At 32.8% G+C, this 18,605-nt stretch overlaps 2 protein-coding genes across 2 annotated transcripts in view; both read right to left on the bottom strand.

The window, feature by feature from the left end:
- Positions 1 to 533, bottom strand: part of LOC148280328 (pyruvate kinase-like) — a 39,851-nt gene extending 39,318 nt beyond the window's left edge. The window contains exon 1 of the mRNA XM_088228543.1: positions 406 to 533. Coding sequence (XP_088084669.1) covers positions 406 to 426 — 21 coding nt within the window. The 5' untranslated portion in view covers positions 427 to 533. The remainder of the gene's footprint in view (positions 1 to 405) is intronic.
- Positions 534 to 6,776: 6,243 nt separating this feature from the next.
- Usp1 (ubiquitin specific protease 1) lies at positions 6,777 to 18,202 on the bottom strand. The gene is made up of 5 exons (XM_088228541.1): positions 18,168 to 18,202; positions 17,609 to 17,851; positions 11,667 to 12,010; positions 10,915 to 11,153; positions 6,777 to 9,595 (listed from the first exon to the last, which is right to left on the bottom strand). Exons 2-5 carry the CDS (start codon positions 17,838 to 17,840, stop codon positions 8,485 to 8,487), a joined length of 1,926 nt encoding a protein of 641 aa, XP_088084667.1. The 5' UTR covers positions 17,841 to 17,851; positions 18,168 to 18,202; the 3' UTR covers positions 6,777 to 8,484.
- Positions 18,203 to 18,605: the final 403 nt, after the last annotated feature.

The raw sequence follows: 18,605 nt of genomic DNA, 5'->3' as shown, positions 1-18,605 counted from the left end.
ATTTGTTTTAAAAGCACCACCCCCACCCAATTATTTCATACTGTAATATGGATTGGCTAGTGCAAAGTAAATTGATGTTAATTTTTCAGGTGGTTAGTATATTTCTCAATCTAAGAAATACATATTTAAGTTTTCTCATTTTATTTACAATATTATTTATTTGCTCCTTCCATTTTATATTTTTATCAATTATTATGCCTAAATATTTTATGCTATTTTTTTCAGTGATTTGGAGGTAATTATCATTATGTTTTTAGTGAGTAACTCACGAATGCTGATTTTGAAGTTACCTAGTTAAAGTAATTACCCTCTGATATATAAGTTATGTATTTATCTGTGAACTTCTCGAATAACGTAATTATTAATTAACATGTAGATAATTTTATACTGATGACATGTACTTACACTGGTTTGTCTTGAAAACATTTTGTGCCTTATCTGAAAAGATTCACTTTCATTCAACCGAAGGTGAAGTAATATAAATTCGTTCAACTAATATTCATACATTCCAACTTCACCACATTTGTACTACTGATAAATATTTGACTGTATTATCATCATCACCTATTTTGTATTATTACTACAAGGTATTTCAAACATATTTCATTATTTATATTTTACCAATTGTATAGGATGTAACTTCATTATAAATTATTATTTTTAAAACATAAACAAACTAGCCACCCGTCAAAGCTAGGTATTTTATGTACAAAGTTTGTCTCCTTGCAATTTTTCGCAACTCTATTATTATTGGTCGATTCATATGAACTAGTTACGTCATTTAAAAGAGTTCATTTTTATTAAATAATTTTTTTGTACATTTTCAAGAAACTTTGCCATCCAATTTAATGTTATAACTTTTACCGCGTGTAAGAAAACATTTTTGTATTCAATTTCCCGTAGGGCTAAAGTTCCTCATTACAGTGCAAATTTAATTACTTTTAAGTGATTTCAATGCATTTAGAGTATTTTTTAACTTATTTTATATGGGATTGTGAAAGGATTTTTTAATTTTAAAAAATGTAACAGGCGTACGGAGCACGACAGAAAGGGCATTTTTGCAAGTTTTTACGTAAGTTTCTGCATTTATTTCTCATGGGATTTAAAAAAATTTAATTCGAGATTTCAATCACTGTATACTTCAGATATTTGCTTAACTTTCGATATAGAATTAACAGTTCAGTCATCAATAATATTGTTTCTGTTGGAATGATGCAAAATTATGCTTCTAATAATTTACCCTTTAGTGGGTATGTCCAGATCTTTGTAGGCGAGTACCTACTGAATTTTTAACGATAATTTAAACTAGATAGACAGATTTCTCAACAGAAACTAAGGAATTACTAGGGAGGGGAATATGTAAATTATGACCTTTCTTCGGACAATTTTTTTATAAAGATAGGAGTTGCTCTTTTTTTGCCTTATTATTTACAAGGCTTATACTTATTTACTGCAAAACGTATGTTCCTTCTAACTGCTAACGAGAGGTACATTTTCTCTTTTCAGACACTTATTTTAACTGGCGGGACAGATAAAAAAAACATACAAAATTAGCTGATTAAGGGGACTACTTTACACTCCATGTAACATTAACCATTCTGCCTATTAAATGAACCCCAAGACAAAACACTTTTTCTGTTGTTCAACAGTGGGGCTGCAGTCTGGAATTTGAATTAGTCTAATTTCCACTAATCGGGTAAAATAATACTATTTTAATGCAAATTTAAAAAAAAAAATCCTTTAGCATTGTAGGCTTCTCACATATTTCTTAATTAATTTGCTGAAAAATTAAATAAACACACTGAAGTTAAAAATATTTTATTACACCTTTTTAACTACACTGTATTCAGTTTATCGGGTCGGTTGGTTATTTAATATTGCAGGATTAAACTAATCTCTGAGTATTTATAATGTGCTATTAGGTAGGTCTATTATACTCACAATTCACAAAAAACTTGATAAATGATACATTATTTATTTAGCTTATTGGAATGTATGTATAAACAGATAAACTTCAAAGTACCTTTACTCATAACACGCAGTATCGGATATATTATAAAATTATCAGATACTTATTTTTGATCCAATCTTCATTTTGTAAAATACGTAACTGCTAGATTTATAGCAAAGTTCCACACAAAGTACATACAGATAGTGGCAGATACATTTTATTTATGAGAAATACAAACCTTTCTTTAACCCGTGCCTGGGAGTTTTATCAATACCCACTCTAATATATTTTTGATATCGGTCGGGCGCTTCAAAAATGAATCAAAATATTTGTTAATTGTTGATTTTTTTACCTTTACATTATTATCATTTTGTGCATTCTCAAAGGGTCAATATGATACATAAATATTTGAAAATTTTAAATGTAGATAGCTTAAAAAGCAGACAACGCTAGAAGAATACCCGACATCCAATCAAAACAGTATTTAGAAAGTCTTAAATTTATATTTCGCCTTTTATGAGCGCTTAAAATGATTGTCAGTTTATCTCTCCGAGATATTACTTTAAATGATAGATTTTCATCGCCCATAAACCATTTTTAAAATTAACGTATTCTTTACTGTGTGAAGGAGACAAATAATAGCATTTCTAACTTTACCAATGTTTGTTTGAATTTGAAGTGTAAAATAAATTAGTAAAAACAAATGTGTAAAAAGAATACAAAAGTGTTATTATTTAAGAAAATAAATTTATTAAACAATATTAATGTCCATATATTACATTTTTATAATAAAAAGCAATCAGAATAAATATTATTCTTTTAACTAAACTGGTGGTCCATTATATTTTGAAGATTTTGTGGTCAGATTGGTTTAGGAAAATACATTTGTTTACCAATAAACATACATAATATTACACTTGTATAGTTGCCATTCATTTTGCATACAAATATTTCATCCGATTTCTTATTTATAACCACCGACCGGGAAAATAATATTATAGCACTTTCCAATTTGTGTAAACACTAACATGTGAATATGTTCAATAGGTGCACAAGTTTAGTTAATATTATCCAATGTTCACACATTTATGGTAAGTTTATATTTCACTCATTATTAGATGCCACTATAAAAACTTGTGAAATAATACTAAAACAAATTTACTAAAAAAAAGAAAGAAGTATTGTGAGAATTTTACAAATTATACGTTTTAAGCTTTGAATATTTTTGTGTACATTTTATGTACCGTACTGCCTGCGTACATGTATCTGCAAAAAGCAACCATGTTTTATAATTTAACACCATCTTAATCCTAGAAGGATATTTGTGGAATATACCATATAATTAATGTGTAGCTGCATTGGTTAAATTTTTTTTTAATGGTTTGCCATTATTGGCAAATCACCGCTCTTTAGTATTAAAATTCAATAAAAACTCAATGAGGCGAAAAACACATACGTCATTTTTCTCTTGTGAAAAAAAAAAGTTTAAATAATGAATGGTTTAAAAATATTGATTAGATAAAATACATATTGATCCTATTAATTATTTGACTGGAAATTTATGTTACGATAATGTGCAAATTCAAATGAGCAAAAAATAAAGCTAAAAAAAATACGTATATTCTTTTGTATGCTAATCCAGAATTATTTTAAGCTTTTTAACTTTGTCTATATTTACCCTTACTATCACGGGAAAAAACAGCTGTAATGGACATCAAAAAATGAATTGAATAGTATAGAATGATAGCGAAAAACTTTAAATGACATTTGAATTCAGTTTTGAGATTTTTATCGTTAAAAGCATTTCAAATTTCCAGTGACAATATGTTTGCATTTACAAACGTCATAAAAAATAATCGGAAACATGGAACTGTGAGTAGATAAGAAAGCTTGAATTTTTTATGATTATATTGTTAATATTTTATTACATTAGATTAGTCGAGGGAATAACTACATAAATATTCACAGTGGAAGACAGAAGACGAAAATGGACACCAATAATAATGGAATGTTTTGAAATTTAACAAGGGGAAATTGTTCAAAGTTACTTATAATCCTAGCTCCCAAAAAACAGAAAGGTCCGTTTACGTTGTGTTATGTTTCTTCATATTGGTTTTATGCTTTACTAAACTTTCAAAATATACTTTATTTGTTATTAAAAAAATCTAGACCTCAAAAGAAAATCAGTTTTAAAATTCAACTCAACTTTTGCTTGTTTCAAATTGAAAATGCGCAATGCCAGCATATTGAATAAGGCAATCGACGACACGAGTGGTTAAAGGTAATGTGGCAAAACAAAAAGCTGATATCCGGGGTTAAAAGTTTTCAAGAAATTTTATACCAGTACATTTCATAAAATAACGCCATTCGCTCTTAAAATCGTTTTTCTGCTACTTTTTGATGGTGTAGTTAGCTTTATGCGAAAGGGCTGTACATAAAATCTACATTTATGTTTAAAAAAGGAACATTTTGAAAAATTTGCAACATGACGTCTCCACCCATTCCTGTCTTCAATTTTGTGTTTTTTTTTTGCCAATTCTATAGCTATGTTATATAGGTTTACCTTGTCGAACAACATTGCAGCTGGGAAATTTTTAGAGTGGAATTACAATTTATTTGTTTAGTTGCGCAGGGTTATTCCTTTTCTAATAAAGAATATTCCCTTTGCCGAGATAATTCAATTGGGAATACATATAATTTTTGGTCTTGTTGATATCCGCTAACCATTTTAATTTATTTGTGTGACTTTAAAAAAAACAAAACATACTTCCGATTAATATCCCCTGATCATCCTTATCAATTCCTTGCAGATAAAGACTGCTCGGCAAAATGTCTCAGACTGTTAACTTATCATTATTTTCAAAACCTTATATGTAAGTAATGACTTGAAAGTGTTATTAAGCTATATTGTCAGTACAAACATGATAATATTCAGCTGGTTGTCAGATGTACTATTTCATAATCTATTTACTCTTATACTAAACAATATAAATGACAACAATGTTTTGAGTATGTCTAAATGTTTGTAGACTGTCTGGATTTCCTCCTTAGGGAGTTATTTAGATCTAAATTTGTCGCAACAGAGAGGGAAAACATTTTTGATAGGGGAATATGGACGTCTAGGCATTTACAGGGCTTATGACCTGTGATTGGCTGGTTTATTCTGCCTTAATTTGAGGAAATGTGGATGTTTACACATAATGGCAATGTTAGTGTGTAAAGTGGCCACTTAAACCAGCCAATGACAGGTATATACAGGACTTCCATATTCCCTTATAAATACTAGTCTCTCCAATCTCAGCATAATCTAATTTACACCTGCAAACATATATTGTACATTTTTTAATATTTTATGTATTGTTTAGTCACAGGGAAATTAAGGTCCTGAAACAGTTTAGAATGGGATTATCTATACATACTGAGGACTCGTGAATGGAGGGGGTAACATTAGACACATTTTTCTTTACAATTAGTTCATTCCGTAACAAAGCGTTCACAAAATTAAATTTATATGAAATATTGGTGCAATTAAGAAAATTATTGTGAAAACAGTTAGTTTGTTTAATTTATTGCTTTTGAAGATTCCACTCGAATACATTCGTTAAAAATATATAACATCGTTTAAAATATGTACATTTCTCATCGATAACGCAATGACATAGATAATCTATAAAGGGTACGAAAATACTGTCGGCGAGAAGCTCCGTAGTAGACAACACGCAATACTTGGGGAGTTCATATTCAAACATGCACAATGTTTGTCTAATACTATTAGAGAGAACTTAAATTAGAATATGTAAAATTCATGGGCATAATGGGGATCTATACATATTTACAGATAAAAAAGTATTATTTGTTCGATGAATCTGAAAACAATGTATGTACACAAAACAAGTTAGAAAACTGAAAATAAAAACAAAAATTACGGATCTTGGAAACACACCTGTTTCCATAGTAAACTAAAACGTTGAAATTGAATTGAAAGATCAGTAAAAGAATAATCTTTCGGGGACCAATTCCTGATCTATTTTATAGTTGTAAGTGCCACACCTAAATGTCAGGGATTTAGTAAATTTGCAATGCTCGCTCAGAACCCATTTGCAATGATCGCTCGGGCACCCCTCTATTTAATACAGAAGTGAATATGAATAAAAAAAAGGACACATGCAAAAATATTAGAAAAAAAACTTTAATAATTACACTGCCTTACTTCAACACCAGCCACACCCTTAATGAAAATCACTTGAAATAAAAATAATTCAACATTTTACAATATGTTAGCTTTTTATATACATTTTACACATTCCTACAAATTTTTGTGCATCGTATACTTAAGTACACATATCAAAGATGTCTAGGTATACTGAATTGAATTCATTTTACATTATTACAACGTATCTTCAAAAGTAACGCCATAAATCCTTGGACATCATTTAGCACTTCGACATAGACTAACGCACATGCATGTGATCCAACTGTTCAAATTCTGTATGCTACTATCACAGAGACATTTGACAATGGCCAAGATTCAAAACTCGCTTTCTCGAACAGGATTATTACAATTTAAGCATTTTCTTCGAGCTATTGACATCCGTCATTAAAATAGGGTATTAAATTTATTTTTTAAATCTATTATTCTGAAAATATACATTTTTCAACACATCGCAGGGAAGTGGGTGAGAGGTGCTTGATGTGAATGTTTACTGTTTGCAAATTACGTTTTAATTATGTTTTAATGGATATATTGTTCACAGGCATGGGTTGTTTGTTCCTGGTGGTGTCGCTATAAACTGTGTCTCTGTAATCAACTAATGAATGTATAATGTTTTTATTGAATAAAAAAGTGTCTATTTCAAAAACTCAATGGATAATTAATTGTGTTTTAGTAATGAAAAAGCTACATTGTTCTTACAAGTGAATTGTAATGACTTATCCTTGGTAATAATGTTAATTGAAATATTTCATTATTAATATTTAAAGCATTAACTTTGTGGTCAAACATTGAGGCAAATATTTTAATTTTACAACTCAAAAGTACATTAGATAAGAACATGCAACCATTTTTTTTTTTGGATACAAACATTTAAATATAAAAAACAACCAATGAATCGAAGATAAAAATAAAATAAAAGAATGACAACAATAGACATTCTATGGACGACTGAACAATTGAAATCAATTCCATCCGAGCACATTTATTACAACGTATATTAAAAAAATAAAATATTACTGTTTCATAAAGGAATTGAGAATACAATATTTAAATAGCACCACTGCATCTTGCAAAAAACAAAAACCTACTTACAAGTGCCATTAATATTTGTTCATTATTCTGTTCAACAGAATTTGCAATACGACACCTGAGAATAATATGGTACCATCTAACTAAATTTTACCTCAGGTATATTTTTATTAAACGATTCAAACTTCTCTAATCTATTTTAACAAAAAATATTTGTCGCTGTTGTCACAAAAAGAAATACATTAACAACTCTCTACAGCCTGATATAAGAGGGTGAACAGTTTCCCTGTTTTCTAAATTATCTATTATATAACCTATTAGTGTTCTGGGGGTAGGATAGCCAGAATGAATGTGCACCTCGCACTTTCTTAATAAAATGTTATTTTTAAACCTCAAAACCTACTTTGAATCTACCTCTGGCAGATTTTTTTTTTTTAAGTTATAAAATGGAACATCTATCTAGTGATGTGTGTCAAATTATGTACGAGGGGTGTTTCTAAAATAATGGAAATTTTGGATTATTATGGTCATGAAGAGGTTTTATGAGTTCTGGAAAAATATTTTAGTCGCCGAGTGCCAGGTCCAGTTAATGAGGTGGGAGTGGCAGTAATTCCCAATCACTTAAAACTCCCTTAATTTTGTGTGCTGTATGTGATCTCGCATTGTCTTGTTGCAGTAACGGTCGGGTGTGGAGCTTTCCCTTTTAAAGGTCAACATTACAAAGTTTACGCCATCTTTCATGGTTATACTTTAGAAACCCAAAAAGCACACCAGTACCCCAAAGTAATTAAACCAAACTGTCTGGCAGTGAGTGGGATCGCTAATGTATTTTGTCCGGTATCAAAAATATTTACTGGGAACTCTGCAGTTTACATTTACTTTGAAAAAACAATAATTAACTGTCACAAAATATCAGTCGATCTATTTTCATGAATTCTATATGCGTTGTTGGTGAAATGGATTCCATTTCATGATAAACCCTTCTTTTTTGTAAGGAAACAGATGAGTTCCACCTGATTTTTAACACTTTAAAAATACTTTTTACTAAACGTATTCTTACATTTTGTGATTTATAGAAAATTTCATAAAAATATAGGAATTCGTTCAAAAACACAAGTCAAACAGTGACCCCGTTTTTTCAGGATTTCACTCTTGTCAGGTGGATTCTCAGGTGCCGATTAATTAAAAATATGTACATCCTTTTATTCTAGTTTCATTAAAAGAAGATATTTTAATTTCACAACGCGGAAATGTACTCAATTATTCCTAGACAAGTATTTTGATATGTGTACTAATCAGAATCTATCTTAACATAAAAAAGTAGGTACGGAGTGGAAGCGGATCTCACTTTTGGTTTCGAAGAGAGAAGTTCGTCAAATTCTTCGTACGAAATTGGCTTTACGGTCTCGTCGTCACACATTAACCACATGTTCCTTTCCGGACTTTCTTCCGATGAACCCGTTCGCACACCGCAACACTCCAGACTGGAGCAGACACTCGGCTCTGATGGCGGAAGGACCGGTGCGCTCACATTACTCGCTACGGGGACCTTCCTCTTCACCGGCGGACCTTTCTCCGGGCCCCCGGCTGTGCCGTTGCTCTTGCTGCGAGCGAAGAAGCTTTTCATGAAGTTGTGCTTCTCCCCTACAGCTGGCGGAGCGCCGCTGCGGCTGTCCCTCTGGCAGGATACGTAGGGGGCGGAGAAGCGGGCGTAGTTGGCACGAGCGTACGCGATATAGTGTCCGCCCGTGAGCGTCTGTCCTAAGTGCATGATTAGGGCGTACAGAGCATATTGGTGGGGTCGTTGCGAGACACCGAGTTGGCAGCAAGAGTCGCAGAAGCACGCGAGCCTTCGCGGAGTTGGCATATATCCAGTTAATTTCTCCATTCCGCCACTGAATCTCTTCAACTGCAACACAACCAGCCGGGGAAGAGTTTCATAGGAGACTTGTCTCCTGGCTTCATTGTACCTCGCACAACGATCGCACCAGTATTTGTTCTGGTCCCGTAGACACTCGCTGGTAACGCACGCGTGTTGATACACTTCGCTGGGGTCACCTGACTCTGCGCTCTTATCCTCAGAGATGGGCACTGATATATCGCACATTGTCTGTTTCCTTTCTGTCACCATTTCACACTCCAAACAAGTTGTCCTTAACACCGTGGTTCCTTCAAAATCCTCGGCGACAAAATCAAAACCGATGTTTCGGCACCATTCACCAGAGGAGAGGGGGTTCTCTTCTTCGATCACAGGAGGGTCCTTGGTGGGAGAGTCCAGTTTGGAAGTTTTGGCCTTTTTCTTGTTTTTCCAAGATTTCCTTATCCGACCGAAGGAAGTTTTCGAACCGGCTAGAGATGTGTCTTCAAGCTCTGCCATAGGTAATTGTTCAGTCAAGATTTTTCTGAAAATTCATAATTATAAAATATTTCCAAAATTGCACAATGATTTGGTTGAAGTACTAGATTATTATTTTAATAGTAGTACAAATCTTCTTTATTCCCCTTTCCACACCTTATGGTGCGTAGAGCACTGCATTGGTATACCAATCGCAGCTTCTCTTGATCGTTTTTTGTTACATGAAGGTAAGATGATCAGTCAGTCTTAAGCTTCAGGTGCCAGTCCAGGGACTAAGAAATATTATAACGTAAAAACACCTTTTTAAATAAGTATTTCATGTCAACCATGCTGGGAATCGAACCCGAGACCTCTTGCACGGTAGGCAAACACGACAGGCTAACCACTGTACAATGAAGCTGACAAAGCCAAGGTTTTTAATTAAGCCAATATTTATTTTTTGACAGGTGGAGTACAAATCTTACTCTAATGTTACTGACCAAGTTCAAAGTTCATTATTATAGGCAGAAAAGCCTGCTTGCCTTTTTTCAAATAAAAATAATAATTTATTAATAAAACATTGAAGAGCTTTTTATTTTAATCTGAATACAGTATTAGTTTTGTAATCACTGTAATGACTCACATGTGTTATACTTATTGTATGCTTTGATTCCTATGTATGGATAATTATTGTTAGAAATAGCGTCTAAGTTATTCTAAACCAAATGATATACTTTCTGCGAAACCTCAAAAACATAAATAATTTAACCACATATTATATAAGATCATTCTAAATCTACTTCATTCACATATAAGTAAACAACATGTGTAAAAACAAAAAAATGGTTTACTACTGTAAGCATAAAAATACTAAATATGACAAAAAATATCAAAGATTGGCACAAAATAATTAAATTACGCTGAGCTGTAGGACTTACTCCACACCACTCCTGCTGCAAGTAAAACAGCTATCCTTTCCATTAAATGGCCATCCCCTCAATTCTCTTCTTTTTAATTCCATTCATCTTTACTTAATTTCATTTTTTTAAATAATTATTAATATATTAAGTGAAATAAATAAATAATTATGATTCTATTTTATGTCAATTGCTATAATACTTTACATACTTTTTAACTATATATTGTAAGAGCCCTCAGGATGTTTATAAACTAAATATATAGAATATAAAAATGAAAATAACAAAAAATATAATAGGAAGGCTTGGCCTGTTTGTGGTCATAATTTCTTTAAAATACTGAAGTTGAACTGAAATAAGTAACAATGCAAGTTAAGAAAAATAATAATCAAATAATATTTATGTATAAAAACGGCTCGTGCAGAAGAGACGCGTCTGTTGTAAGAAATGGTATTCCAGGAAAACTTACCCATTAGGTATCTCAGGCTGGTGATTGAACCGTCTCTGCAGAAACCTGCAAGTCTCCCGTATACTGTCCAGTACACACATCAACAGCTCGTGGGCATCCTGCTGCTGGTTACCCTCAAAGATGGGGTTCACGTTACGCAGAGCTGTCAGGAAGGTCTCGGCCTGGTACGGCTCGCTACTGTCCCTCATCTCCGCTGCACGCAATCCAGCGTACAGCTCGTGCATTCTTTCTGTTGCCACCTGGAAATATTGCAACACAACATTTATACATTTGTCTTCACCACAATAAATAATATTATCACCAAATCTATGGTGCTTCGACGGGATATATTGCTTAAAACTTAATTTACCTTGAAAAACTACCATACTCTCATCAATATATAAATTTTTAAAATAGACTGAATGCTCGCTTTGATTTGGAACTTGGCTAAGTTTTTGTATTTTTTAGATAAGAATCATAAAAAATATAAACAAATCTCAACAGATGGCAATAGGGGATATATTTGACATAATTTAAACCTAAATCTCAGTTGGATTATGGCCCTTATTCATAGTGACCATAAAGTCAAAAGTCCACGGCACACCAGGAACACTGGAAAGGAAAATGAGCCAAAACACAGTAGCGAGTTATCTGCGGCCAGAGGATAACCTTGAACATCACTTGGGCAAGTAACCAGAGCCTGTATATTTAATTTACAAATGCGGCCAGCGATGCGAAGTTTGACAGTGTGATAGTAGTAGTAATATAAGTACCTGTATGACGGACTTGGGTATGTCATGCGCCTGCCCCACAGCCTGCAGGTCCTTAGTGCTCCAAGAGCGGGAGCCGGCGGCCAGCGACGCGAGGTTGCGGCCCAGTGACGAACTGCGCGCCTTGGCCTGTCCCAGCCGGGCCTCGGCCAGCGCCAGCTCTCCCGCCAGATGGTGCAGATTGTGCACGAAGTTGGGCGTGAAGCGCAGCGTGTACAGGATGCTGTTCAGGAAGCACGTGTTTCCGAGGTTGGACAGTGTGGCCACCCCACAGCGGCCCTCGTTGTGGTAGCCATTCAACATATCGAGCCGATGCTGCCCGATACTTGATACTACCGGTTTCCCTTCTAAAATTTTATTATTGTTTTAGAAAAACACACAGGGAAAATATCGCACCCCGAGAAGTATACTATCGTAAGGCTAAATTTGGCTGTTTTGAGTTATGAATGCAATTTAACCACTTTCTTTTTCTCTTTCTTGGAAGAACTCTTTGATTTTTTCTGAGCAAAATATACCACAAACTTCAGTATTCTTTGAAATCAACTGAGTAATATATCGAGAAGAACACTGCAGTAATTATGATGCTACAGTGTTTTTCTCATAATTTAACAGTCAAGTGAGCAAATACCACAAAAAATACCTGGCATTATAATTTCAATATGCATTAAGTTACGAGCATTAATAAATATTTCAAAGTTTATTTTCGCTCTCCTGCAAAATGGAAGATTTAGACAGACCGCGGTGTAATAGGGTTGCGGTATAGTCATAAAAGCAAAATACAAAACTCATACTTTAGCACACAAGACAAAATAATGGAAGATATAAAATAAACGGTGTTGGAGTGACGAGCAATATATCATAATGTATGCATTTATATTTTTCGCTTATCATCACATGCCCAAAGTACTGAAGTTTTCTTTTCTTTACGGTCCTCAGTACCTCTTTATAAAAATCTGTTTGAGAACTTCACCGTTCCGGACTCTGTCCACCCAAGAGATTTTTAAATCCTCCTGTAGCACCACACATCAAAGGCTTTAATTCTTCTCGGGTGAGTGTCTACATTTCGATGCAATAAAAAAGTACTGAGAAGACATAATATCGTACAATGCGCATTCGAAGGTCTAAATTAAAGTCTCTACTGCAAAGGTCACGCATCCTGAAAAAGCAGTCTCGCACCATCTCTATTGAAATACTCTACATTTCAAACATTTTCCTTTCAGCAGCTACCGATATGCATCCTAGTGAAAAATTTTAATACTCGATAAAAAATAAAATAAACACATAATTGTAAGACATCACTTTCCATTACGTACACAAGAATTGTTTTTTTTTTCTGCATAATGGGAAGCATTAATATAAATATAGTCAAACTTGGTTATTACGAGGAAGACGTAGTTATTAAACCAAATATGTTTATATTATAAGTAAAAGGCAGTTTAGCCGTATACGATTATAAAACTAAAATAAGACGGGACTGAACTTGTTCGTCATAAGCATTACTCGTTATACCAGAGGAAGGTTTTTAAAATATAATCGCCATTGCATATTGTCACTATTGAAAATTATAATAAATGCTTACAAACTTCGATCGGGTTGTGGTCCTGTGGCTAGTGTCTCGGACTCACGGACCAAAGGTCCGTGGTTCGAACCCCACTCTACCCTAACTCGATTCCATTTTCTAATAGTGAGTTATTTACAACTCGTCGAAAATGGCCCTCAAAATCAAATATTTGGGTAAATCATAAGAGCGCAAATATTTGTTTTAAAAAATAAAAAATACCACTTTCTAAATTTCAATTGCAGATAAATAAACATGAATATTTTTTCACAATGTTGACACTGTGGATAAGGATTTAGAAAACTTTTTACACACTTCAACATTTTTCTTGCAACATTATATTTTGGAAATAATTGGCACTTTTTGACAAATTAAAACACTTTTACATGTTAGTAGTCATGTTTACAATTCAAGGGTTAGGCTTCAACTTATCTGACATCACCCAATAGTAATGTTCATTGTGCACTGAACATAACAAAAAAAAAAAGAAAAACAACAAAACCCCCGAAACAAGGATGTCATTCATAAACTACTAAAAATATTATTGCTATCAAAAACATTTGTCACTTTGTGGTATGACATTTTACACTTTTATGTTTATAAATTTGTATAAACCACTTTAATTTAGAGCTATGCACATTATAACCGAGATCTCGCTATTTCCGCGATCGTTATAACCAAATTTGTTAAAATTTTTATGTTAAAATGTTCTTCATCTCTGTTGTAATATGTTAATAACCAAGTTTATTGCACAAACAATAAACAATACATACGACATACAATCTTTTATGTTTAGATATTGTTCATCAATTATATTTTATGTTTTTGTTCTTTGATTGTGTGTTTTTTAATATAAATAATTTGAGTAAACACAAATGAAATATAAACATAAATAGGTAGTGTATAAAACTGTCTGAACATTTTGTTAATTATCTCTGTATATTAAGTCTTCTTTGTATATTCACACATGTAAAAATATTTTTTTCAAAAGTATATTGTTAAGTGTCCTCGGCACGGGTAACCCCTGTGAGGTCACATTATTTTATTATTAATCTTTGTTAATTATGTGGAAATAAAATATGTGAACACACGTTCGACTGCATTTATTATATTTATACAAAAATTGTATTTAGTTGTAATATTATATACTTATATTTTTTTACAAATAAACTTAATGAAATCCTTTCTTCACTATGATACGATCCAGAGGTTAATAATATATAATGCAGAAATATTAATTATATATCAACATCATACTACATAATATATCATCACAAACAGAGAAGTTATTCTAAATTTTATTTTATTTTTTATAATTTTTAATTTTCATATGTTAAAATTTGTGATTTTATTCAAATGATTTATAAAAAAATAAAACTGAAACAAATACTGTGTTTAGGGAAACAAAAAATACCCAAGTACAGATAAATGTCGTATTGCGCCGGTTCGATTTACGCCGATTTACAATCATGCCGGTTGGTGTCGGCGTGGTATTCCCCGGTTTGGCCGACACCAGACAACAGTAGGTGCCGCGATTCTAATAGCAGACACACTTTTACACTTTGTTTTATTCTATTACCTAGTACGCGAGCAGCCTATTGTGTGTGTGAAATTGTTTCCAAATTAGTTTTGTTTTGAATAAAAATAAAAATGTATGATTATATTTTTTATTTTATTATTATTAAAATTAAAAGAACACTTATTTTTTAATGCTATGATTCTGCAAGAATAGAAGCAACAATCAAAGCAAATGAAATTGGATGTTTTTTTAACAAAAGTTTGAGAATTTAATTTAGTACCGACGAACTGGTGAGTTAGTATATATTATTAAAAAAAAACATTATTTATATCAAGAGATTATTATTTATTTTGTAAACGAATTTAAACTGTATTTAAAATACATTTATAATTTATTATGAAAATATATAGGATATGTATGAAATAAACATGTTAGACTGTTCTTAGAATTTTGGCACGGAACCTAACCTTATATCTTCCATTATTTGTGTTCATTTTACGCCGATTTTTTTTACAACGGAGTCTCTCGGAACGGAACCCCAGCGTAAAACGACATTTACCCGTACTCAAATGAATGAGGAGTTAGATTCTGTTTTAGGGAGTCGTTCTCATTCATTGTGCTTTGGGCACATGTACACCGCAAGACAAAAAAAATTACGAGTTTACCTGCTACCGCGCCCCTTGACTTTACTGAACCCTTTTTCTAAGAAATCCTTTATCGATACCTCTTTCTTTTGTTTAATAAATTAAGGACACTATGTGTCACCTTTCTACAATATTTACATTTTAAAATGTCTCAACAGTCTTGTTTTACCCGCGTTTGAGTGAACATAACACAACAATCATGGAAAGTGCAAAGCAAATGTCGATTGCGATAAAATCCAAAATAATCACATTGTCGCAAGAAAACATATCTAATTGTGAAATATCTCGTCGAGTTGGGTATTCAGAAGGTGCAGTGAGGTTTTTATTAAAAAAAATCCAAGAAACTGGATCCATAGAACGGAAAAAAGGAAGCGGACGGGGGCGCGTGACATCTGCCCGAGATGATCGCTTAATAAAAAAAATTGTTATGCGCGATCGATTTTTAACGGCACCTGAAATACACGCAGAGGTGCAGTCTACCAGCACATCAACATTTTCAGTAAAAACAGTGTCCAGGCGGCTGTTGGAGCATGGTTTCCAAGCACGGAGTCCCGCAAAGAAACCATTACTCACGGACAAAATGAAGAAGGCTAGACTGGATTGGGCGAAAGAGCACCAGAATTGGACCTTGGAGGATTGGCAAAATGTTGTTTTCTCTGATGAATCAAAATTCAACCTTTTTGGTCCAGACGGCAGAAAGATAGTTCGACGAAAACGTGGGGAAAGATATCATCCGTCGTGCGTCACTCGAACCGTTAAACATTCACCCTACGTGATGATTTGGGGGTGCATGACAGCATACGGTTTAGGACCTCTAAATTTTGTACAGGGTACGATGAATGCCATTCAGTACAAAAAAGTGTTAAAAAAACATATTATTCCAACAATCGAGGACATTACGCAGTATACCGCGGACCCAATTTTTCAGGACGATTCTGCGCCGTGCCATAGAGCCCGCACTGTGAGTACAAATATATATATTTTTAAATGCATTTTGTGACCACATGATAAATAATTTATTGTTTTTTTATAGATCAATGAATTCAAGGAGAAAATTGGCTTAAAATCGTTGACGTGGCCCGGGAATAGCCCTGATTTGAACCCGATAGAAAATTTATGGGCGATTATGAAAAAAAAAGTCGGGAAAAAAAAATCAAAAAACATTGAGGAATTAAAAAAAAACTTAATTCAAGTTTGGGAAGAAGAAATAACATCAGAAATTTTAGATTCGCTTTACGCTTCTCTAAATAATAGAATTTTACATGTTATAAAAAATAAAGGTGAATTCACTAAGTACTAAATATTTTTAAATGTTATAAATATGTTTAAATGTAAAATACTTTAATTTAAAATAAAGCGATAAGAACCTACTTCTTAAATATGAATTAAAAAATAACATGTCTTTTATTATTCCATCACAAACACTCGACCATAAATGAACCGTTATGGGTCTCTAAGGTTCGGGTAATCTGATACCTGATATATAATGGCAATTTCTAAGTACAATTCATGAGTAAGATTTTTTATTTTAACCTTGAAATAACGAGTAGTCATCACATATGTCAAACAATATAAAAAAAACTAATTAAATATCAAGAATAATTCATTATATGTCAATTTTAGTTTTTTTTGAGAACTCGTAAATTTATTTGTCTTGCGGTGTAGATAATTATTTGATTTCAAGGTGGACAAGAGTTGCCAAAATGCTTGCCACAACAAATGGCCAAAGAATGCTTGAAAAATTAAGTATTTAAGAAAACATACAATGGAGTTGGTGTTTATTTTGTAGAACTCCGTGTTAAAATCTTAAAATTAAATCAAACCCTGATTTGAGTGGGCTCTTTTTTTTTTAATTGGACAAGATATTATTAAATTATTATTTAAGTAGGCTAGTATAACAGTATATAAGGCCACAAAAAAGATGGGCCGACGACATTGACTCGATAGCCGGTAGGACATGGATGATAAAAGCGGGTATAGAAAAAAATGGAAACGTTAGGAAGAGGCCTGAGGCCTTTATCCAGCAGTGAGAAAACAAAGCTGAAAACGAAGATATAAAGACATGCAGTAGACTCAATCTTCACATTCGTTTGAAAATACCCTAATAAGGCGAAACATAAAAAAATAGTAGACTCACATCAGATTCAAGCATGTAATACATAGAAGTATTTGACATAAATAATATAAGAAACCAATAATTCCTAAGAGTTCAAATATCACTTACCAGTAGTTATGAAAAATTTGACGTTAATTCGAGAGGATTTGTCTTCCAGTGGTCGTTTGATTCCAGTTGTGAGACTTTGAAACGGCCGAGTTACAGAAATATTTTTTCTTACATTATCACCCTCCAAACTTTCACTATCACTTGTATAGCTCCTCTTTCTGTCATTTTTAATCAGGGATAGTTTTTTCACTCCTTTCTTTTTATCTAGACGGGATGGAACACTCAGGTGCATCTTCAGCGCACCTGTAACCGTAAAAAGACGTGAAAGCTGCTGTCTGAACTATGTGTAATTTTAAATGTCAGTTACAATATGATATGTAACAGAGCTCAGCTATTTACTATTTACTACACTTTCCACATACCGCCTTCCGTAGAGCGTAAGCAAAGAAATACATGTTAAATAATAAGAAAGTAAACCAAGAATGTAGAGAAAAAATACAACATAACAACGAAAATAAAAGGCTTCGATAAAATACTTACATTTACACAAAAAATAAACTTATATGCCTACATGATAAGCGAAAACAAGCTTTTAAAAGTCATATGAAACAATAATTACCGGGCGCTGACTTCACGTATCGCCATTTTGGCGTAAAATTTGTTTATGGTTTTAAAAATCTATGCTAAAACGCAACGCCGATTCTATGGTAATAGACTTTCCTTGATAGGTAGGTTACGTAAGCAAGACATTGTTTTATAAATGAAAAGAGATGAAAGTGGCCCTAAATTTTACATTTTGCTTTCGAAATCCGATAGATGGCACTGCAGGTAAAAATTGATGTTTTAAAAGTAGCTGACGAACCCCCATAAAAAAATAGTTTTTTTGCATTCATATACCTATGAATGTCTACCTTATATTTTTATACTAAATGCGGCTCTAAGCATCAATCTTGTGTTCCATTCAACTGAGACTCTGGATCTTAGGTTTAATTTGGTGAGAAATAGTGTTTTATACGCAGCAGTCAGTAACTGTGAAGCAGCGTAAAATGGTACGAAT

This window comes from Micrasema longulum, unplaced genomic scaffold (assembly GCF_059751315.1).
Source record: "Micrasema longulum isolate JH-2025_06_02 unplaced genomic scaffold, ASM5975131v1 h1tg000594l, whole genome shotgun sequence".
Classification (NCBI taxonomy): domain Eukaryota; kingdom Metazoa; phylum Arthropoda; class Insecta; order Trichoptera; family Brachycentridae; genus Micrasema; species Micrasema longulum.
The sequence above is the reverse complement of the archived record's forward strand: the minus strand, read 5'-3'. Positions and strand labels throughout refer to the sequence as shown.

What these genes read in the sequence shown, in the direction of transcription:
- Usp1 (XM_088228541.1), bottom strand. Translation starts at nt 17,840, where the DNA reads ATGCACCTGAGTGTTCCATCCCGTCTAGATAAAAAGAAAGGAGTGAAA. An exon ending in CAAATTTTTCATAACTACTG is followed by an intron (nt 12,011 to 17,608) that starts GTAAGTGATATT and finishes ATAAAATTTTAG; the next exon opens with AAGGGAAACCGGTAGTATCA. An exon ending in TACCCAAGTCCGTCATACAG is followed by an intron (nt 11,154 to 11,666) that starts GTACTTATATTA and finishes CAATATTTCCAG; the next exon opens with GTGGCAACAGAAAGAATGCA.